At 48.2% G+C, this 18833-nt stretch overlaps 6 protein-coding genes across 7 annotated transcripts; 4 read left to right on the top strand and 2 right to left on the bottom strand.

Moving 5' to 3' along the window:
• Nucleotides 1-2072, top strand: SPPG_02704. Of its 2 annotated transcripts, none has more exons than XM_016750989.1 (7): nt 1-209; nt 277-418; nt 477-576; nt 643-758; nt 820-1470; nt 1539-1697; nt 1763-2072. In XM_016750989.1, the coding sequence occupies exons 1-7, from the start codon at nt 147-149 to the stop codon at nt 1867-1869; spliced, it is 1338 nt and encodes a 445-aa protein (XP_016610260.1). In that variant the 5' UTR covers nt 1-146; the 3' UTR covers nt 1870-2072. The 2 variants fall into 2 exon arrangements, with proteins under 2 accessions (XP_016610260.1, XP_016610259.1); XM_016750988.1 differs by having other exon boundaries at nt 1542-1697.
• Nucleotides 1882-3593, bottom strand: SPPG_02705 (uncharacterized protein). The gene is made up of 3 exons (XM_016750990.1): nt 3290-3593; nt 3105-3220; nt 1882-3041 (listed from the first exon to the last, which is right to left on the bottom strand). The coding sequence occupies exons 1-3, from the start codon at nt 3574-3576 to the stop codon at nt 2158-2160; spliced, it is 1287 nt and encodes a 428-aa protein (XP_016610261.1). The 5' UTR covers nt 3577-3593; the 3' UTR covers nt 1882-2157.
• A 123-nt stretch (nt 3594-3716) lies between these two features.
• On the top strand, nt 3717-4219 carry SPPG_09052 (uncharacterized protein). The gene is made up of 3 exons (XM_016757206.1): nt 3717-3775; nt 3841-3940; nt 4009-4219. Exons 1-3 carry the CDS (start codon nt 3740-3742, stop codon nt 4113-4115), a joined length of 243 nt encoding a protein of 80 aa, XP_016610262.1. The 5' UTR covers nt 3717-3739; the 3' UTR covers nt 4116-4219.
• SPPG_02706 (anaphase promoting complex subunit 1) lies at nt 4043-10093 on the bottom strand. Its single transcript, XM_016750991.1, has 9 exons — nt 9142-10093; nt 7915-9077; nt 7485-7853; nt 7339-7403; nt 7103-7281; nt 6299-7040; nt 5727-6231; nt 5028-5659; nt 4043-4963 (listed from the first exon to the last, which is right to left on the bottom strand). Exons 1-9 carry the CDS (start codon nt 9987-9989, stop codon nt 4235-4237), a joined length of 5232 nt encoding a protein of 1743 aa, XP_016610263.1. The 5' UTR covers nt 9990-10093; the 3' UTR covers nt 4043-4234.
• A 74-nt stretch (nt 10094-10167) lies between these two features.
• Nucleotides 10168-14947, top strand: SPPG_02707 (uncharacterized protein). The gene is made up of 17 exons (XM_016750992.1): nt 10168-10622; nt 10692-11491; nt 11557-11652; nt 11709-11861; nt 11920-12052; nt 12135-12244; nt 12306-12372; nt 12431-12552; nt 12612-12815; nt 12878-12982; nt 13042-13165; nt 13221-13547; nt 13612-13722; nt 13784-13962; nt 14029-14166; nt 14245-14442; nt 14507-14947. Exons 1-17 carry the CDS (start codon nt 10430-10432, stop codon nt 14753-14755), a joined length of 3309 nt encoding a protein of 1102 aa, XP_016610264.1. The 5' UTR covers nt 10168-10429; the 3' UTR covers nt 14756-14947.
• Nucleotides 14948-14981: 34 nt separating this feature from the next.
• SPPG_02708 (uncharacterized protein) lies at nt 14982-18552 on the top strand. The gene is made up of 17 exons (XM_016750993.1): nt 14982-15526; nt 15593-15717; nt 15788-15896; nt 15954-16074; nt 16129-16162; nt 16225-16286; nt 16347-16420; nt 16486-16600; nt 16656-16791; nt 16861-16875; nt 16937-17046; nt 17109-17188; nt 17248-17355; nt 17419-17569; nt 17628-17684; nt 17754-17849; nt 17919-18552. The coding sequence occupies exons 1-17, from the start codon at nt 15030-15032 to the stop codon at nt 18447-18449; spliced, it is 2421 nt and encodes an 806-aa protein (XP_016610265.1). The 5' UTR covers nt 14982-15029; the 3' UTR covers nt 18450-18552.
• The last annotated feature ends 281 nt before the right edge of the window (nt 18553-18833 follow it).

Consider the following 18833-nt stretch of genomic DNA (forward strand, 5'->3'; position numbering starts at 1 on the left):
CTTAACGCAAAATGTATGCGGAACTCCACATCCGATGACTCCACGCACTCACGTTGCAGCTCTCAAGCGACTCAACACAATCTTGAAGCACTACCGGTTAAAGGTGATACCAAATGACATTCTGAAGACACTGCAACACACAGTGTATGGATCGCCAAAGAAGCGATGGTGGAAGCCGTGGAAGAAGGGAGAGAACAAGTTTGAGAACGGTGGGTATTGAGAGGAACGGTACTTTTTACAAACCTTGGTGCTTATGTGAAGAGTTTACTATGGTAGCACCTTCCTCTATACTTAAATCCCCCCATGGTACGCTCTGTGGACTTCGCCTCTGTTTCGCGTGATACAGGGGCGAATCCGGTCAATGCCAGGCGATTACCTATTATAGTTCATGAATGCGTCAAGTTCATTAGAACACATGGTATGCTTGTGCGGCTATGTAAATACAGAATGTACAAGGCTAACTGTGTCCCTTGCAGGACTTAAAACTACAGGCATTTTTCGCGTCAACGGATCCGAACGCCGTATGGCGCAGCTTGCTGTTCATTTTGATTCCCCACCTACATACGGCCTTGGAAGGTGAGCAAATGTGATTTTGACAAGATGTACGCGGCATTGTTACCTCAACTCGCTCCCCTGTCTCAGCTCATTCGAAGGATACACGGTATACGACGTAGCAGATTTTCTTAAAAAATATCTCCGAGGTGTACCTGAACCCCTGTTCACGACTGAATTATACCCACAATTTCTAAAGTGTCTAGGTGTGTATATTAGCCAATGCGCGCATCTGATCGCATTCTGACCAATTCTTCTGTGGTTTAGATGTTCCCGCCGAAGGGGGCACCCGAATTCGAGCCTTCCGGCTGTTATTGCTACTTTTGCCCCCTACTCACCTAGTACTGTTGGAAACTTTACTGGAACTCTTTGGACTGATAGTGCAGCATTCAGCGGCGAACCAAATGAGTGCTCACTCACTGGCTAGGATTTTCTCCCCGAACGTCCTTCGTCCAAAGGGTCAAAAGCAACCACTCGAAGAATATGAACGATGCTCCTGCGTGATGGAACTCTTGATTGATCATTGGGATCACTTCATTGTCACACCTTGTACGGTTCGACCCTTTCAAATGCTCGACTTGACTTACGCTAGTGTGAGGGAGTTTTTGGGGATCTCGAACTTGGACGGGTTTCCCGGGATACCGCAAATGTCAGGGCAAACGCTAAATGAGAATGGGTTTTCAACTACACCGTCAATTGAAAATGAAGAAGCGGAAAACTCGATTGGCAAGGGTGCTGTCGATAGCAAGCGGATGGTGGCTGTTGACACTGCGCCAAATATACCTCTTGCGAAAGCCGTGGACTCAGATTGTGATTCGGGGATAGTTTCAGAATCTGGAACGGTAAACATAACGCTGGTCCGAAGGGTTCGAACGGCTCCGACAAAGCGCACTCGAGGCGTCCCAGAGAACGTTACAGGTACGACGACAAACACTGTGTTTCCCCTTCACTATAGCGTAGAAACTCACCGTTCGCTCCATCATAAGCAGACCCTAAGCAGAACGCGGTGCTGCGGAACATTCCTGAAGACCGCTCGTCGGTTGTAGTATTTCCTGGTCGGCCACCCAAAAAACTGCGAGGAATAGGGTCAATGACACATCTTCGACGAAGGACGCTCGCGACCGACCCATCTTCATTATTTGCAGGTACTGCCGTTGATTATTGTGTATTGCTTTTAACCGTCGTGCCAACTCATTCGTGTGACACTTAGATCCGGGCGACGATAGTAGCAACAATCAGGCCCAGGAACTGGAGATGCTCCGTAGAGCAAACGAGGAGCTAACAGCACACTTAGAGGCTGTTTTGTCTCATATTTAGTACACTCCGGGAGCGTAGAATATTCCTAGTATCTTTTATTTCTGTCATATTTGTTTACTTCTTAACGTGTAGTATAGTGGTGATGTAGAAAAATGGGTAGGTGGATGTGCATCTGGAGCAGAGCCATGCTTTGCGTGCATAGATCGCTATGATTGTTGCGACAAAAATACAGCATGTCAGATTCTATACATATCCGACGGGGGTGCGTTTTATGATAACAGCAGGACGGGAGTGGGGTTGCCAAACATCTGATTCGATATCTTTGCACATGTCCACAGCATTACGAGACTACATCTTGAGCGGTTTCAGACCCAGAGCCGCTCTCATCTTATTTGTCTCCTCCACACTCAGGGACTCTGATGCGCCTCCACCTCCTTCCTTTCCGGCTTTTTTAGGTTCACCAGCCTGAACCGCTGTTTTCTTGAACAATGCATTAACCTTCTTTGAAGACACCGATGGCTTCTTTTTGATGCCTTCGGGTACCGCCCGACTTTCTTCATTGTCTTCTCGTTCCCGTGAGCGGCGTTCCTCCGGACTACCGCGACTGCGATCATCACGACGGTATCGCTCACCCTCCCTGCTCCCCCGGTGATAGTCGCTGTATCTATCTCGACGGTCGCGACTCCTTTCCCGGCTCCTGCTACGATCGCGGCGTGAGGGACGGTATCTGTCACGCGAGGTTTCACGATTGCGGCGGTGTGTGGAGCGGCTTCTTGATCGCGTCCGTGACCTAGACCGGGACCGATCTCGATCTCGATCGCGACTTGAACGTTTGGACGAATATCTGTCCCGTCTTCGACTGCGACTGCGACTATGGCTACGACTACTACTGTGACTCCTTCGATCTCTTCTGCGATCTCGATCTTTAGAATCTCTATATGAATCTCTGTGATCATGACGTTCCCGCGAGCTAGTTCGCAATTTGCGATCGCCCTCCGTCCTTCTCGACTGGTCCATTTTTTCTCCCTCAGATGTAATCTCTCCCTCAGAGTCCTCAGCAATCTCTTCGTCCTCCAAATCCTCCTCCAAGGGACTTAGACGAGGTTCCAGATCCCCATTCTCTTCTAAAATATGTCGCTTGGTTATACGAGGTAGGATGGTATCACATACGCGCTCTGAACGCAAAAGGTCGTCCACAAACTCGTCAACATGGGTTAATTCGAATTCTCCCGCTAAGGATTCAAAGGTAAATCAGTTGAACAAAAGAAAAATCAAGTATGTTGCATGAAACGTACAAATGTTCCTTCGTCGCAATTTCCGATAATCGAGAAGTAATGGTTCCAGGTACTGATATATTTCCACAGCGGTTCCCGTCAATCGTAAATAAAACGCCCCTAAAGCTCGCAAATATCTTTTACAGAGATTAGTCACTTGTTAGTCAAATGGTGATGAAAAAAACACCCAAAACAAAACTGCTTACTTGTAGTCCTCATTCTGTATGTACAATCTCACAATTTCCTTTTCAGGCTGCAGCTGGAGCATCTTGAGCGCCAAGCACAGGAACTCTGTGGGTTTCTGGTTTCCGTATTGTCCCCCTATAGAGGTCAAGTTCACTGCCTTGTCAATGAGTGTTTCGGCCGTGAGCGCGAAACATGATTCTTTCCAGTAGAGTGAATCGTAAATTCGGGTCCGAATGATTTTTTCAATAAGAAACTGCGGATTTGTGCCATGGATGTTTTGGGCTTCTGTTGCCGTTCGGTTCGCCATTTTGTCGTGAATGGCACGCCCTCAGAGTGATCTACGGGATACCCAACGATTCGTGATTAACGCTGATGGTGTTGGGCTTGTTGCTGTGGCAACAGATGACAACGTCCAGATCGACAGCGAGATTTGCTATCACCTTTGCAAACCATTCCATCAAACAAACACTATGGGACAAAAGAACCCGGCAGCAAACTTTTTCAAGGTCTGTAATGGGTATGATACAATCTTCCTTGTATGCTGGCTGACAAGTTTGGTATGGTCACGTAGCCCCTTCCCCGCGCACCACCTTCGTTTTACGGAAAAGCGTTTGCCATTGGTTTTGCAATTGGAGCAGCTCTAGAGTTTGCAGTGATTAAAGCGGGATACTGTACGCTGATCTTTTTGAGTCCATTATCTGACTCGCTTCTAATTAATGTCTGTGCTTCAATCTTGTAGACGATATCATGCGAAACTCAGAGGCACGAAAGGTAGCAAAAGACCGCATGGAAATGGAAGAAGCCGAAAGGAAATTGGACGAAATGCTCAAAGCGAAACAGCATTGATACCATACTATTTCCTTTTCTAATAGTCCAATCTCCTTATATGTATATAGAGCAATACCATACTGTAAATATCAATAGAGATTTATCAACCCTATGTACAGCAACCACTCGCGTCAATTTCAGGACGAATTATGTACAAAACTAAGGACCCGTTGAAGTGTCGCTTGAGGGACTTTGTCCAACTGGCGGCTACCCGCCAGCTCTAACACCTTTTCGCGCAATCCTGATATTTTCGTCATTCGCAAGGACTGCCTTATTATTTCCATGTCGTTCACCGATGGCCAGTCCCGGTAAATGCGGTACGCCTTTGCCACTGATAATACGTTATCAGGAACAGATGCATCGCCTTCGGCATCGAGATGATGTAGTACATCCTCGAAGGATACTCCACTTCCCAGTGTATTGCCCTTTGACGCTTCCAATTCCCGAAAGAATATTTCTAGTTCAGCTTTCACTTGGTTCAGAAAGGCAGGAGGCAGAAGTGGGCGTGCTAGAGCCTTGGATAACCGTCCCCCAGCCTGCGACCCAGCCATCTCATAAAATTCCAAAATAAGTTTAAGGTTCCACATGGCGGTCGGGTTTAGCTCTTCTGACAAGTTCCGCATGAGTTTGTCAATCCACAGATATGGTCGTATGAGTTCAGGTCGATCCAGTTTTATGCACTCGTGGAGCACCATTGAAAAAAAGCGCGACCTCTCCGGAGACGGGTCTGGGCAAACGTATTGGGCAAAGGCACACAATTCGGGTGCCGTTTCGACCGCCTTCAGTAGAGATGTTGTATCTGAAATACCAGCTGAACTAGCGTTGAAGAGCGACATGTTCTCTGGGGAATGTGATCCTTTGGGATCCTTTGGTTTTCAGTAAGGTCAGATATCTGCCATCATCGTGAAGAACATGAAACCAAGGTAGTACCTCCATGTAGCTAAGGTGTCCAATCCTCCTCTGCATAACCATGGCGCGCTCCTTGATCAGTATGTCCTTATGGATGGGATTCGATGCGACCATCAACGTATTGGGCCAATAACGAGGACTATCCGTTCGAATCGAGTGAATATCAGAATACGACGGCAGCAAGCATGGAGTCACCATCACGATTTCACGGATACCGCCAGCCACGGTTTCATCGAACACATTCACATTAACTGGGACACAGCAGAGCTCCTTTTTCTGTACGTCCTGCGTGACAAGGCAGCGAGGTTCAACAGCCAGTGCCCACAGATGTCGAAATGCTTGGAGATGTGCTCGGTTGTCATCAGGGGTAAGGGGATACCGCGGGAAGAGGGAGCAAACCAGAGCGGCTACCGCGATATTCGACGTTCCGAGGGTGCAAGTACCCCCTCCCAAGAAGAGGAAGCCCAACGCCATGTTAGTGGCCATGTGGTTTCCGTAACTAACGTCCCCTCCCGAACGGTCATGCAGCTTCCGTAGTATGCGCAAAACTTTCACGTTACCGCTACCCGCGACCACTAAGCTTAACGATGTAACGATGACGTCTAAGCAGCTTCGGGCAATGGTTCTATTCAACTTTTGAGAAAATGTAGTGGCTAACAATAAAAGCGCATGAGCCCACTGAAGCGACAGCCGGGAAAATGAATGCACTCTGGATTTTACCTGGTGCATTACTAAGTGTAATCATCTGTTCCAATTGGACCAATAGAGTTTTGAATGCGTTCATATTGTTAGACCCAGCGTATTTGAGCCCGATGCTGAAACAAGCACCAGCAACGATATTCCAAGAGGCTTGCAGGTACATATCTGCGTCACCAGTAGAAAGGTCGTCACTGCCATCCAGGATAAATTGCGGAGTTTGACTTGAAATCCACTCGCCAGATGGCTCGATTTGGTCCCACAGAATCAGGTTCCGGCTCAGAATACGCAAAAGAAGTATATCCGGTCGGACCTTCTTCAAAACGAAAGCTGTCTGTGGAACTTTCAGCCTATCTGCGACGGAAGTGTCATTCGTTTTCAAGTACATTAACCCCAGCGCAATAGTGGCACTGGCTACGATGTATGGCTGACTTGTTCCCAGCGCATATTTGAGCATACGCTTGCCTAATCGGATGTCGGCTATACCTGCAGCTTGGACCGAATTGATACGGCCAAGCGTGATCAATCCCTTGAATCATTGGAGAAAATCAGTTGAGACCTGCGAAGCCTATCCTACCATGTGAACGGATTCATACCAGGGACAGTCCGCAAGCAAGAGCACAATTTTCCTTATGTATGTACGGAAGATTGTTTTCCATTGATTCCATCGTCTGTAAAAGGTAAAGCATCTTCTCCGTATGCAGTCGAGCCAACGATTCCAAGTATAGTAGTCCAACACTAAGAATGGCAGCGGGCTTCACCTCAAGCCCAGAGGGTGTTCCAGGAATATCATCCGACGGCTCGATGTGCGAATAGCACAAACGCGTGTGCCTCATGTCTTGATCTCCTTTATGAGTGGCCGCCAAACCAAGAAGTAGAGCGATGGCGGTGAACTCATGTTTCAGATTCATGTAGTCGATAAGATCGTACAAGTTCATCTTTCGCAGATTCCCGAGAAGACCCAGTCCTAATAAAAAGCCAGCGTGCTTGCCATCGAGACTGCGCTTTCCCTCCTCTTCCTTTGCAGGTGTGTTAAAAACGATCCACGCTCCGTTGTTGTGCTTCCAATTGGGGACCACTGACAGTCCGGCTGCTACTCCATTATGAAAGGATGGCCAGTCCAGAAGACTCGGAGTTCCTTTTGCGACTTCCATATGCACAACAGAATTCATAGGAGGCAGCCTGGCTGCAACAACGAGGTCCGGGATTGGAAATGCTTCTGTAGGTATGGGGGACACTAGACCGAACGTAAGAAGAGCTCTTCCAGTCGGTAAAGCCAGCACTCGCTGTGCCAGAATCTGAAGATGCTTTTGCTGCTCCAGCGTCCAATCTTTATCGCTGCAAGAGACGGGGTTAATATGAGAAATATCCAAGCGGTGAGCCCAACAAGTATTTCGTACTCAGACGTGTCTATGTCAAGTTTATACGATGAAGGTGTGGCTGACTGGAGCATACGTCGAACCTCTTCTATTCGCCGATCTTTCATGAAGCGCAACTTTGTGATTTCAGTGAGGACTGCTTCCGTTCCGTCTGTTGTGTTCACATCGGAGGATGCCGGGGGAGATTCGAATCCTTTTGGCTACAGGCGACTATTAGATAAAGACGACGCTAAAAAACGTCATACACTTCAACTTGCCTCTTTAGCATCGCTCTCTGACACTTGCAGCTTGGTACCAAATTGTTCAGCTAGATCTTCTCGTCCTGTCGTTCAATGCGTAATTTGAACATGAGCATCAGCGACCCTAACGGAGGAATCAAGGGGATGCATAAGACGGAACTTACCAATAAAATTGTATGCTTCTGCCGTCCAATCGCCTGGTGGATCTTCCCTGCATTCCTCCAACGCCTGCAGTATAGGAAGGGACACGCCCAGGGGCAAACTAGCCATGTCCTTTTTCGAAAGTCCTTGCCTGAGCATTTCTAATACCAATCCTTCCGCTGCAGACGATTTGGACGTGGTCATTGCGCAAAATAGAGCGCTAATTTGATGGAAAAGCGTTGAACGTATGAGTCCGCTCGGGCTACGACAGCCATTGGAAGGTAAACCGGAGAAGTATTCGAGCGGAGTTAAGGTTTTCACATTCCTCAACGTATTCAGAATCCACGATGCCATGCTAAAGGGTGCTAGGGGACGGGCGATGTTGTTTTGCACTGTTGCAAGGTCGTTAGACGGTTCACAATGTTTCCACCACGTGGTGTGATTGTTACCCACCGTCAATCATTACGATGCCCTCAGGCTTGATTCCATCCATTTGATAGTGGAAGCTGTAGTCCTTCCATCCCAGGCAGCGTGCAATCTGCAGCAACAGTTGCCCCAGTCGTCTCCATGCGCTCTCATATAGAATACTAAGTTTCATATCCTCGTACACCAAATGAAGGACGATGACAATTGCTGGGAGAAAGAGAATGAAATTTGGCCCAGTATGGTAATGCTCAAAAAGAGCCTTCGATTTTGTAAAAGATATCTGCATAGTGGAGGCGGTAGGTTTCGGATAAGACTGAAGAAACTTCTGAGCCAGCTTTTTCTGCCACGGTGTATCAGCTTTATACCGATTCAGCCATACAAGATGCTTGTGCGGACCAGGTTCGAGGACACTGGGAATGCTGCCGTCATCCATCTCAATAGTCTTGTGGCAAAAAGAGAAGAATACGGTGAGCCAGTCGATCCACTCATCATTTGACCGCAGGTTTTCCCACTTCAAAGTAGGACCACCCTGGAATGCGAGCCATCGATGATAAAATTCCTCGAACATGGGCACAGGCAGAGCGTAGGACAGCGCTTCAACGCACCGAGCGACCAGTTCAGATGTCGGCTCGCCATCCAACATCACTCGGTATGATTTCCCATTTGAAAGTACCATATTTACTCGATTATCCACTGGATCTTTTAAATCAATAACTCGACTGGCGCGAGAGGGTGAACGTAACGTCTGTCGCCCATCTACTCTTCTGGGTGAATCGCGCGAGTCATCGGTTCTTGGCCGGTCAGGTATTTCTCCGCTGCGTCGACGTTTTCCTGTTAAGCCAGTATCGTCTGCTTCCTGGAAGTCCGATGGCACTGTACATTTTAGTGAGGTTGTATACCCGGTCCACAGGGTAAGGCTGCTGTCGGGATGCAGTATCAACGTATCAAAATGACTCGGTCTAGTGGCACGCAGCGGTACCGCTGAAAGTGCCGGAATATCCAGGAAAAGGTCAAAGATGAACTGCTCATCATTGGCAGTCTGTACAGTCATCGCCGTCAGGCGACGAGTGGACTTGATCGCATCCTGGAACTCTGTCTCATCCGTCGCATGAGGACTCAAAAACCAAATGATGGGATCACCTCTGTGATTCTCCGTTACGAAAACAACCTCGGCTCGATGTGGAATCCGGCTGCAAATGTACTAGCCAAGTTAATTGAGGACGAAGCCCGAGATTCCACTCTCCGAATACCCACCGGTTGCCCGCCTGCAAGTTATCTGACCAAACTAGCCGCATGGTGACGGCCGGTTTCAGTGCTGTCTGTACATACGAGCGAGGATCTAGACAGTCAAGTGGGTTGCTCGTATCCCCCAGATGATCCAATTTATGATTATAAATCCATATATTGTGATTGCGTTGACTGCCGTCAAATGTAACTATGAAGGGGTTCTGTTGACGATGACTTTGCACAAATAACACATCCCAGTTCACGTTCTCATCAGGGTTTGACTTGGAATCTGTTGGGTAATGGATGACTGCGGCCGATCCAGTCGGCGTGTTAACGTCCATCGGCCTAAAGTTGTCCAGGGGATGTGCTAGGCTATACAATATGGGTGCATCCGTATTATCGCCATGTTCCCGTTTGCGTTGCACAAGAATGCCCAGATTGAGAGGCCATGCTCGTTCGATGCGATAAGGGATTGGAATATCAACCGACTCTCCGTCAGTGAAATGGAGCGTGGCTGATTGCTCAAAAACAATTACAAGAGCCCGTTGTGTGACCTTTTCAAACTGACCAGACTTGATTGCGTCAATGGTTGAAGTCTTTGACGGAAGGACGTCTTGTAAAAGGAAATCAGCGTAGAACGCTTGCAGAACGGGTTTTCGGTTGAATCTGTCGTTTGTATAGCTCACAGTGTTGAATGGCCCCCGACTGGTGAATACCGTCCACCCAGCAATGGCAACTTCACTGTCGTAACTATATCTGCCCGCGCCAGAGGACAGTAAAGTATACCGTATCGGACTGTCATCCTCGACATAGGGATGAACTTGTGCGGCCTTTTCCGCGTAAGGAACAAATCTTTCCAAAACTTTGAATTCCATTGGAGGCCCAGCTATGAACCTTGCAGACAGAGAAGATGCATAGCAGCCCGCTGTATTTCGCGAGGGCGATCTGGGAAAATTGTCGACGAGATCGCACTGCCAACAACTTCCACCATCCGACTTGAGCACGTGACCCTTACCAGCGAAATGCATTCCCATTCAACCCAAACGAACGGTTGGGCAACGGCAGCAACGGGGTCGCTCGTTTAACCATTTCATTTGTTTGACTTTTGCATTTCGCTCAGTCCATTTCGGCCAAGGACGAGGGCTTTGGGAGGAAACTGGGATTGAGTTTGACTTATTTTGCATAAGCTGGCCGACGGTGTTTTCGACAACGAACTGCAAACCACTTCATCTAGCCGCAAGACGCGCCCCATCGTAGTGTCAAGTTGTTTGTCGATAATTTGGACCAGATCTTCAAAAAGAATACAAAAGCAACTATGGCAGCACCACCACCTCCCAACTATGGAGCCCAGCGTCCTCCAATGATGAATAACCCGAACATGAATCCGCATCAGGTCCGCCCAGGTCAAGGTCTTCCTGGCGGCCCCAATGTCCACCCTGGCTTTCCAGGAGGACCGGGAGGTGCTCCACCTTTGCCTGCCGGACAGCCCGGTGTGGGTCAACCATATGGTAAGGTTTGGTGATTTAAGCAGCAGCTCGTTCTCGGCGGCTTTATCTTATACCTTCAACGCGGCACAGGCCAACATATTCCACCGAACCGCGCTGGAACACCTCAAGGATACCCTCCTCAACAGCCTGGAATGCAACCGCAGCCGGGAGGCCCACAGCCAACAGGATTCAATTATGGAAATTACCCGCAGCCTAATCGCCCTGCTCCAAATTACCGTCCTCCAACTGGTCCAGGACACGCAGATGGAATGCCCCCAGCTCCCAGTCCATCGATGGGACAAATGCCGCCCATGGGAAATGTGGCCCCCATTCAACGACCTGGGATGCCTCCTCCGCTTCGACCTCTGACTGGTCACGCAGCAGGCGTTCCAGGTAGTCCGATGACCGAGTCTCCGACCGCGAGACTTCCACCCAATTTCATTCCGCCAATCAGTGGTACACCGCCGCCACCCGGACCAGGCGTTGCTCCCCCTGGAACGCGTGCGGGAAGGCGTGCATATCCTACTGCCGATCCATACTCGAACCCATCAGCGATGAGTCCTATGGGTGGTCCGTCACTTGATCCTTTTTCAGCTCAACTTCCTTCTCCAGAGTATGGGCGACCAGGGACACCCGCAACGGGAGTGCCTCCGTCTCCACTGCCAGCCCAGGCTCCGCAGTTCTTTAATCCTGGTCAAGCAGGTGGACAGCAGGCATCCGTCCCTACCTTTGGCGCTCAACCGGCCGGTCCGCCTGCACCAACGTTTGGGTCGCAACCACAGGGTCAATGGGCGAGCGGACAGGGTATGGGCAGTAGCAGCACGTTCAGTAGTCAGTCAGATCTGGCCCAGGTGACTGGTAGTTTCGGAAACCTTTCAATTGGCGGTCAGGTAAGACGGTAGCGGATTCAAATTATCTGATGAACTTGGCCTTACACCAAACTTGACAATCGTAGTCAAGAGGGGGGCCGACGTCCGTCAATTTACTTCAGGGCCCGCCAAACGTGCAAGAGTTTGATGGTCCTGCACCCACTCCCTGGATCTCTCCAGAGGTAACTACTCAGATGCCGTCCTAGTTACAACTCTCGGTTGATGTATTATTTGGCAGTCCTCTGTCTCGCAAGCTCCTACTTCGAATTCAGATCCTAAGTATAAGAGGTGTACCATCAATGCCATTCCTCAAACAATACAGTTGATGAACAAATGCAAGATTCCATTTGGCTTGTTGGTTACCCCGTACAGGCATTTGTTGGACGGAGAGGTAAGTTCGTCTTCCGTTAAGAAAACCGTGCTCTACCGAAGCTTATTCCTGTCCTTAGGACCCGGTGCCAGTAATCAATCCACCGCAGATTGTTCGTTGTCGGCGCTGCCGGACCTACATCAATCCCTGGGTGCAATTCGTTGAGCAAGGCAGTCGTTGGAAATGTAATTTGTGCTTTCTCACCAATGAAGGTATGTGATATGTTACCCGGCAAGAGGCGTCACTTTCGAAAACATGCCAGCTTCACGAACTGATAAATAATCTTGTTACTAGTACCATCATTTTTCGATTGGGATCCGGAGACAAGAGGGCATGTCGATCGCTTGCAGCGTCCAGAATTGACACATGCGGTGGTAGAATTCATCGCACCTCAGGAATATATGGTATATCAATGAGTTACTGTTTGTCGGGGATCCACCGTTCTGAACCTACTGTAACTTTTAGGTTCGGCCGCCTCAACCGGTAGTGATGTTGTTTGTGATAGATGTGTCGTACGCCGCTGTACAATCGGGTGCGTTTTTACCTCTTCTTGTGGAGCGTAGTTAATGACACTAAGAGTATCTCAATAGGAATGCTGGCTACAGCGGCAAGAACCATCCTGGATACTCTGGACTCGGTGCCAAATACGGATAACCGCACCAAAGTGGGCTTCATAACCGTCGATAGTGCACTGCATTTTTATAATCTGAGTGTGAGTAAGACTGGAAGACCTTTTTTCTTGTGAAGATTGGACTAAAGATTCTGTTACAGCCCAACCTTGCCGAACCTCAAATGCTGGTTGTGTCGGATTTGGATGATACATTCTTGCCCATGCCGTATGATCTATTGGTGTCTTTAACGGAATCGCGATCGGTGATCGAAATGCTATTACAACGGATTGGAGACATGTTCAAAAACACACAAAACGTGGGCAACGTCCTCGGTCGCGCTCTGCAAGCAGCACATAAGATGATTGTACGGTTACCGTCGATCTTGTCTTGATGTGGACTCTTTGACTAATTTCTGGCATATCAAAGAGTCCAATTGGTGGAAAGATTATCGTTCTTCAATCTACATTGCCGAACCAGAATGAAGGGGCATTGAAGGCGCGCGAAGACCCCAAACTTTTGGGAACACCAAAGGTCCGTAACATGTGTGATGCGACATCTTTGCAAAGGTTGACAATAGGTGTTGTGTGCAGGAGGTTTCACTCTTGCAGCCACAAACAGGTTTCTATAAGAACCTTGCCGTATCCTGCTCGCCCACACAAGTAAGCATCGATGTGTTCCTTTTCAGTGCGCAGTACGCAGACATCGCTACCCTAAGTGAGTTCAGTGCTTGGAACATCTAGGCCAGCATAGTGCTTACCTTGTCCATCAGGCGGATGCGCCAAGTTCACAGGAGGGTCGGTTTACTACTATCCTGCCTTCAATGCCGCTCGGTCCGAGGATGCTATGAAGTTTGCACACGAATTCTCTCACTTCCTATCACGACCAATTGGATTGGAGGCTGTGATGCGAGTTCGAGCATCGAAAGGAATTCGCATGACGGCATTCCATGGAAACTTCTTCCTTCGGTCAACGGACCTCTTGTCATTACCAAATGTCAACCCGGATAACTCGTATGCTGTGGAAATGACTCTACAAGAGAACCTAACAACGTCACTGGCATGCTTTCAAACTGCTTTGTTACACACTAGTAGTAACGGTGAGTAGATGCAAATGATGTATTAGACGAGCTTCCTGCTGACCACATAAACCTTATGCTATAGGAGAACGGCGAATCAGGGTCATCACGTTAGCGGTTCCCGTAACAAATAACTTGGCTGATGTGTTTGCCTCCACCGACCAGTTTGCAGTTGCATCTCTGCTATCAAAGAAAGGTAAGTTCAACAACTAGTGGGATATGGTATGTGATCTGATGTTAATGATGTCGTTTGATAGCCGTCGAGCGAGCTCTGACGTCGAAAATCGAGGATGCGCGAGAAGCTCTGATGTACAAACTTGATGACATTATGGGCGCTTATAAATCGTCCTTCACCACGTCGGGACAAGCTGTGCAGTTGCTCATGCCAGATAACCTGAAGCTACTTCCCTTGTTAACGTTGGGATTGCTGAAGAATGCAAGTACAGTGGCCTTATTTCTCAATGCTGTCAGGGTGCTAATTTGATTACATTTTGGTCAACAGACGGCCTTCCGTTCCACAAGCACGGTACCGAGCGACCTGCGTTCATACATTATGGCAATGCTGTACGTTCTTCCTCCAGAGATGTCCATGGTGCAGATTCATCCCAGATTTTGGGCTTTGCATGCCCTGGATCAACAGGTTGGTGACAGATAGTTGTATTGACGTCGAAGATTCTGTCATGTCCGAAACTTGGCTAATGCATCTACCATATTATAGGCTGGGTTACCTGGTGCGGATGGGCGAATTGTGAAACCCCCGTCGCTCAACTTGAGCAGCGAGAAGCTGGAACGACATGGCCTGTACCTCTTGGAGAACGGATTCGAGATTTTCATTTGGGTAGGACGCGCAGTCGCGCCTGAACTGGTACAAATGCTTTTCGATAGGCCAGCATACGACGCAATTACTGCTGGAAAGGTATAACGTTCATTTCAATGGATGATGGAGGATTACACGTGTCTGATTCTCTTCATCGTGGCAGACTACCTTGCCAACATTGCAAAATGATTTCAATGTACGAGTCAACAACCTTATCGGCAAAATACGCGAGGTCCGAATTCAAATGATGACAACCTATCCACAATTGTACGTGGTCAAAGAAGATGGAGAACCATCTCTTCGTATGTGGTTCCTATCGCAGCTGATTGAAGATCGCATCGATGCAAGTTACTCGTATCCCCAATTCTTGGGTGTTTTGCGGGAACGGTTAGGAAAGGTTGGCACTGCATGATCGCAATAGATTATATCTTTACTGCTCCAGAGTCTTTTCATCGTTTGCCCCGACCAAGCCTATAAAAGCTTGTATACTTTGCTTCTCCACAGTGTGCTCGTCGTTGAAGCCAAACCTTGATGCCAACAAAAAAAAAAAGAAACTCTCATCATAGTCGGTAATGAATCTGCATTTGGACAAATTGCATCCAGACATGACGTGAGTCACACAACCGCCTCCATTTGAACTTTTGCTTGGAGGTCCCGCGTCCATCGGTGGAGGATACTCACACAAGATGGCAGAAACACCCGAGCTCATATTGTCAACAGAAGGGAGCACGGATCTGCCCCATGAGGACTCAACTATTGGTATGAGCAGCGAAGATTTAGACCGCGGTTATCCACTAGATCTTGCAGCAGAGAGCCACGTTGTCACTGCCAGAGGATTGCTCACCACCGGTACCCACATAACCGGAAGCGAGCATTGCGGACACACGCCGGCAGATGAGTTAGCTCCCGCCTTGAGTTTCGAGGACTTGACAGCGGGAAGCTACACAGACTTTACTGGAATTGAGCAAGCGTACGAGGTGGACTCTGAGAACCTAATGGAGCGACCAACTCCGAGTCCTCCACCGCAACGGGTTGCCTTGCTGCCCTTTCTACTAGTGGCTGAGGAGTATCCGGACGATCTACTCAATGGTCTGAGTGAAATTTCCCAATACTGTGTTTATAAGAACTTTGTAACGGCGGATACCATGTTGGAAGCAGAAAACGTCGAACGTATAGCTGTGCGGTAAATATTTGAATGACAGTTCCGCTATGGCCTCATTAACTGAGTCCTGGACATAATTTCGGACAGCTTCCAATATGATGAGCAGCTCAACCCCGGTTCAGTGAATGTCCGGCCCTCTCACATGAACCATCGGCAATTACCACCAGACGAAAAGTTCGCCATTGTTGTTTCGTATAAGAGAAAAAGCGAAGGTGCTCCGTAACATGTTCTGGATCACGCAAGACCGTTCGACTCATCGCGATTTTAAAACATACAATATAGCCTTTCGAGCTCTGGGTCGCATGCTTGGAGTGTTGTTCGATATCCGGGAGCCGTCGGACTTGGCCACGGTGATGAGTTGGGATGAAACAGCTCAATTTCAGACGCTCGGGTATGAAGGAGATTTGTAATGTGTATACAAGTCACTAATACCGTATACGCTCGCCAGAGTGATGATTGATTGCAGTCGATCCGCAGTCCTAACCATGCAGACGGTGATGTACCTGTTACGGACTTGTGCATTACTGGGAATGAACACTTTCCAGTTGTATACCGAAGATACCTATCAGGTATGGGTTAGTTTCTTTGTGCTGGTATGTCTCCAAGTAACATTATTTCTGCAGATTGAGGACGAACCATTTTTTGGTTATTTGCGAGGTACATCCGACGTCGCGCTGGACTAAGAATGATATACGTCAACTAAATCTATAATGACGCAGGGGGATTCTCGCAGGAGGACCGAGCTTTGATTGATAACTACGCATCAAACTTTGGTATAGAGGTAAATGGGTTCGTTACTGCTCATCACACTTCTTTGGGTACTTAGCACGTATTGCGAAAGGTCTTCCCGTGCATACAAACTTTGGGACACCTTGGTCAAATCCTGCAGTGGCCGAGGTTCGCAGGGGTGAGAGAGTACGTGAAACCCTTGCTTATGATTTCGATGGCGCCAACGCGTACTAACTTTTATGGTTCGCTAGCACGCATGAGGTTATCTTACCAGGCTCAGAAGAAACATACCAGCTGATCGAGAAGATGGTCGATGCTGCATCTAAGCCACTGCAATCGAAACGGATTCATATTGGGATGGATGAGGTACGAGCGTAAAACAAGTATCACCACTAGCAAGAAACTGACATTCCGTATGAAGGCACATGGGGTTGGCGAAGGTCGATATAAGCAGATTTTCGGTGAAAAAGATAGTAGTGAGGTCTTCTTGGCGCATTTGCAGAGAGTGGAAAAGATATGCAAAGACCGTGGTTTGAAGCCAATGGTTTGGTCTGATAGTGAGTATCCTTGTTGTATGATTACTTGTCTTGGACGCGTCCACTGAAAAACTATTCTGATCATTACAGTGCTCTTCACTTTGGGTATGTATCGTTTGTAAGGATACCCTTCCATTGGGGGATTTCCATTTAACAGCTTGTCTAGCCGCCAAGAACAATTCCTTACAGAGTTATTACGAGACCTCGGACTTACCTCAGGAAATGAAGCACAACATGCCCGATGATTTGGATCTCGTCTATTGGGATTACTATCATGTAAGGGGGTAATTAGTTGATTGGGTCTGGGCGACCAGTGTAGGCTCATCGTCAAATTGAAGGTGCAAACAGATGCGTATTCGCGAAAGATTCAACAACATCGGGATCTTGGATTTGATCCCTGGGTAGCTGGAGGCATTTGGTAAGAACCAATGCGTCGGAAATTCAAATGATGTTACAGTCTCGCTAACACCATAGAAGGTCGTGGAACCGGTTTTATAGTGCGCTGCCATTTACATTTGCAGCATCGGATGCTTGCCTAAAAGCCTGTAAACGTGACAAGGTTAAAAATGTTTTCGTGACAACGTGGTAGGTAAGGTGACCTTTATACCGCAAGGGTATCAGAGGGGTTTTCCGCTAAGGGACTCGTAGGGGAGACGATGGGAATGAGTGTGATATTCTGTCGGCACTTCCTGGATTTGTCTATTATTCGGAACATTGTTATACGGCGAATGAAGACATTGATTGGAGTCTGTTCCGGAGAAATTTTGCGGGCATATGTGGAGGAAATCTCGATGATTGGGTACGTACCGCCTACCCTGTCGTGCCTCTCCCAGATAGCTGAATGCGGGCGATCCTAGATATATGCATCCAAAATCGATCTACCTCTGGAGACAATTGACCGAACGCGCTTTCCGGTATGCAGTAATCGATGTTTGTGTTGGTACTGTTGATATTGGCGTTGATCTAGACTGTTTGCAATGTAGCCGAATGTCTCAAAGTGGCTGCTGTGGAATGATCCTTTCTACGGCTTCTTCTCGCCACAGTATGCTGGCGTAGATTTGGGATTGCATTATCAAGAGGTGCGAAACTACCTTTTTGTGCCGAATCTGGGAGCTCTCGTCTGATGAATTTCGAAACCGATATTCTAGATTGCCCAGCATCTGGCAACCGTGTCTTCTGGAGAGCAATTGCTCTTGTACCCTTTGAACGAACGCCTGGCGTTTCCAGCCAGAATCGCGGATGTTTTAAGATTGAAAGCGAACTTACGACAAGGATTAGTCGCTGCATACAAGTCTCAGAACCCTAAGAAAGAATTGTACGAATTCGTGCAGGGCCCCGTACGAGAATTGCGACGTGCGGTGGATCGTTTGTGGAAGCACCATCGCGATCAGATATGGCTTTCCACCTACCGGCCTTTTGGGCTTGAAATCATCGAACTGCGTTATGGAGGCTTAAGGACCCGTTTAGAGACTTTGGAGGATAGAATCTTGGCTTTTTGTGGTGTGGAAAGTGATGTTTTTCAGACCGCGAGGGCGACTGTAGGAATGGGGGGAAGTACCCGTGCCGACCTTTCTGAGCTTGATGCTGAGCTACGGGAAGTCTACGCAGGAATTGGGTTGGAGATCGTGGTGGATTTCGCACGAGCTTATACACCATCGCGCGCCCTCGGTACTGGCTAATGCGGGAGGTCACTTTACTACAATGACACAATCGATGTATTGGAATGTACAAAGGATCATATATAAAGTAGGCTATTCACATAAGCATTTCCCCGCGGACAAAGTCACTTGAAATCGCAATAGTTTTCCATGCCAGTCTGAACTCTAACACTATCAACCCTTCTCCTTCATTATACCAGTCTTTGCCCTTTCTCCAAAGCGTCCAGCCGGTTGCTGGATAAGCGTAAGGCAAGAGAGGTGATATGTAGCGAATGAAATCTCACTCCAAGCTTCATCGGCCCTGCAAAGTGCCCAGCAAAAGCATCGGATAACAATTACACAAAGGAGGCAACAGTTAACCAAATCAATGCACAAGTGCACCATGCCCAAAATTCCAGACTGGTG

This window comes from Spizellomyces punctatus (assembly GCF_000182565.1).
Source record: "Spizellomyces punctatus DAOM BR117 chromosome Unknown supercont1.4, whole genome shotgun sequence".
In the NCBI taxonomy this organism is placed as follows: Eukaryota; Fungi; Chytridiomycota; class Chytridiomycetes; order Spizellomycetales; family Spizellomycetaceae; genus Spizellomyces; species Spizellomyces punctatus.

What these genes read in the sequence shown, in the direction of transcription:
- SPPG_02704 (XM_016750989.1), top strand. Translation starts at nt 147, where the DNA reads ATGGATCGCCAAAGAAGCGATGGTGGAAGCCGTGGAAGAAGGGAGAGA. An exon ending in ACAATTTCTAAAGTGTCTAG is followed by an intron (nt 759 to 819) that starts GTGTGTATATTA and finishes TCTGTGGTTTAG; the next exon opens with ATGTTCCCGCCGAAGGGGGC. An exon ending in CCCATCTTCATTATTTGCAG is followed by an intron (nt 1,698 to 1,762) that starts GTACTGCCGTTG and finishes TGTGACACTTAG; the next exon opens with ATCCGGGCGACGATAGTAGC.
- SPPG_09052 (XM_016757206.1), top strand. Translation starts at nt 3,740, where the DNA reads ATGGGACAAAAGAACCCGGCAGCAAACTTTTTCAAG. An exon ending in CGGCAGCAAACTTTTTCAAG is followed by an intron (nt 3,776 to 3,840) that starts GTCTGTAATGGG and finishes ATGGTCACGTAG; the next exon opens with CCCCTTCCCCGCGCACCACC. An exon ending in AGTGATTAAAGCGGGATACT is followed by an intron (nt 3,941 to 4,008) that starts GTACGCTGATCT and finishes TCAATCTTGTAG; the next exon opens with ACGATATCATGCGAAACTCA.
- SPPG_02705 (XM_016750990.1), bottom strand. Translation starts at nt 3,576, where the DNA reads ATGGCGAACCGAACGGCAACAGAAGCCCAAAACATCCATGGCACAAAT. An exon ending in ATACAGAATGAGGACTACAA is followed by an intron (nt 3,221 to 3,289) that starts GTAAGCAGTTTT and finishes TCTCTGTAAAAG; the next exon opens with ATATTTGCGAGCTTTAGGGG. An exon ending in ATTGCGACGAAGGAACATTT is followed by an intron (nt 3,042 to 3,104) that starts GTACGTTTCATG and finishes TTGAATCCTTAG; the next exon opens with CGGGAGAATTCGAATTAACC.
- SPPG_02707 (XM_016750992.1), top strand. Translation starts at nt 10,430, where the DNA reads ATGGCAGCACCACCACCTCCCAACTATGGAGCCCAGCGTCCTCCAATG. An exon ending in CGGTGTGGGTCAACCATATG is followed by an intron (nt 10,623 to 10,691) that starts GTAAGGTTTGGT and finishes AACGCGGCACAG; the next exon opens with GCCAACATATTCCACCGAAC. An exon ending in GTTACACACTAGTAGTAACG is followed by an intron (nt 13,548 to 13,611) that starts GTGAGTAGATGC and finishes CTTATGCTATAG; the next exon opens with GAGAACGGCGAATCAGGGTC.
- SPPG_02706 (XM_016750991.1), bottom strand. Translation starts at nt 9,989, where the DNA reads ATGGAATTCAAAGTTTTGGAAAGATTTGTTCCTTACGCGGAAAAGGCC. An exon ending in TTGCTTGCGGACTGTCCCTG is followed by an intron (nt 6,232 to 6,298) that starts GTATGAATCCGT and finishes CAATGATTCAAG; the next exon opens with GGATTGATCACGCTTGGCCG. An exon ending in GACACCTTAGCTACATGGAG is followed by an intron (nt 4,964 to 5,027) that starts GTACTACCTTGG and finishes TGAAAACCAAAG; the next exon opens with GATCCCAAAGGATCACATTC.
- SPPG_02708 (XM_016750993.1), top strand. Translation starts at nt 15,030, where the DNA reads ATGGCAGAAACACCCGAGCTCATATTGTCAACAGAAGGGAGCACGGAT. An exon ending in GTCGAACGTATAGCTGTGCG is followed by an intron (nt 15,527 to 15,592) that starts GTAAATATTTGA and finishes AATTTCGGACAG; the next exon opens with CTTCCAATATGATGAGCAGC. An exon ending in ATACCGAAGATACCTATCAG is followed by an intron (nt 16,075 to 16,128) that starts GTATGGGTTAGT and finishes TTATTTCTGCAG; the next exon opens with ATTGAGGACGAACCATTTTT.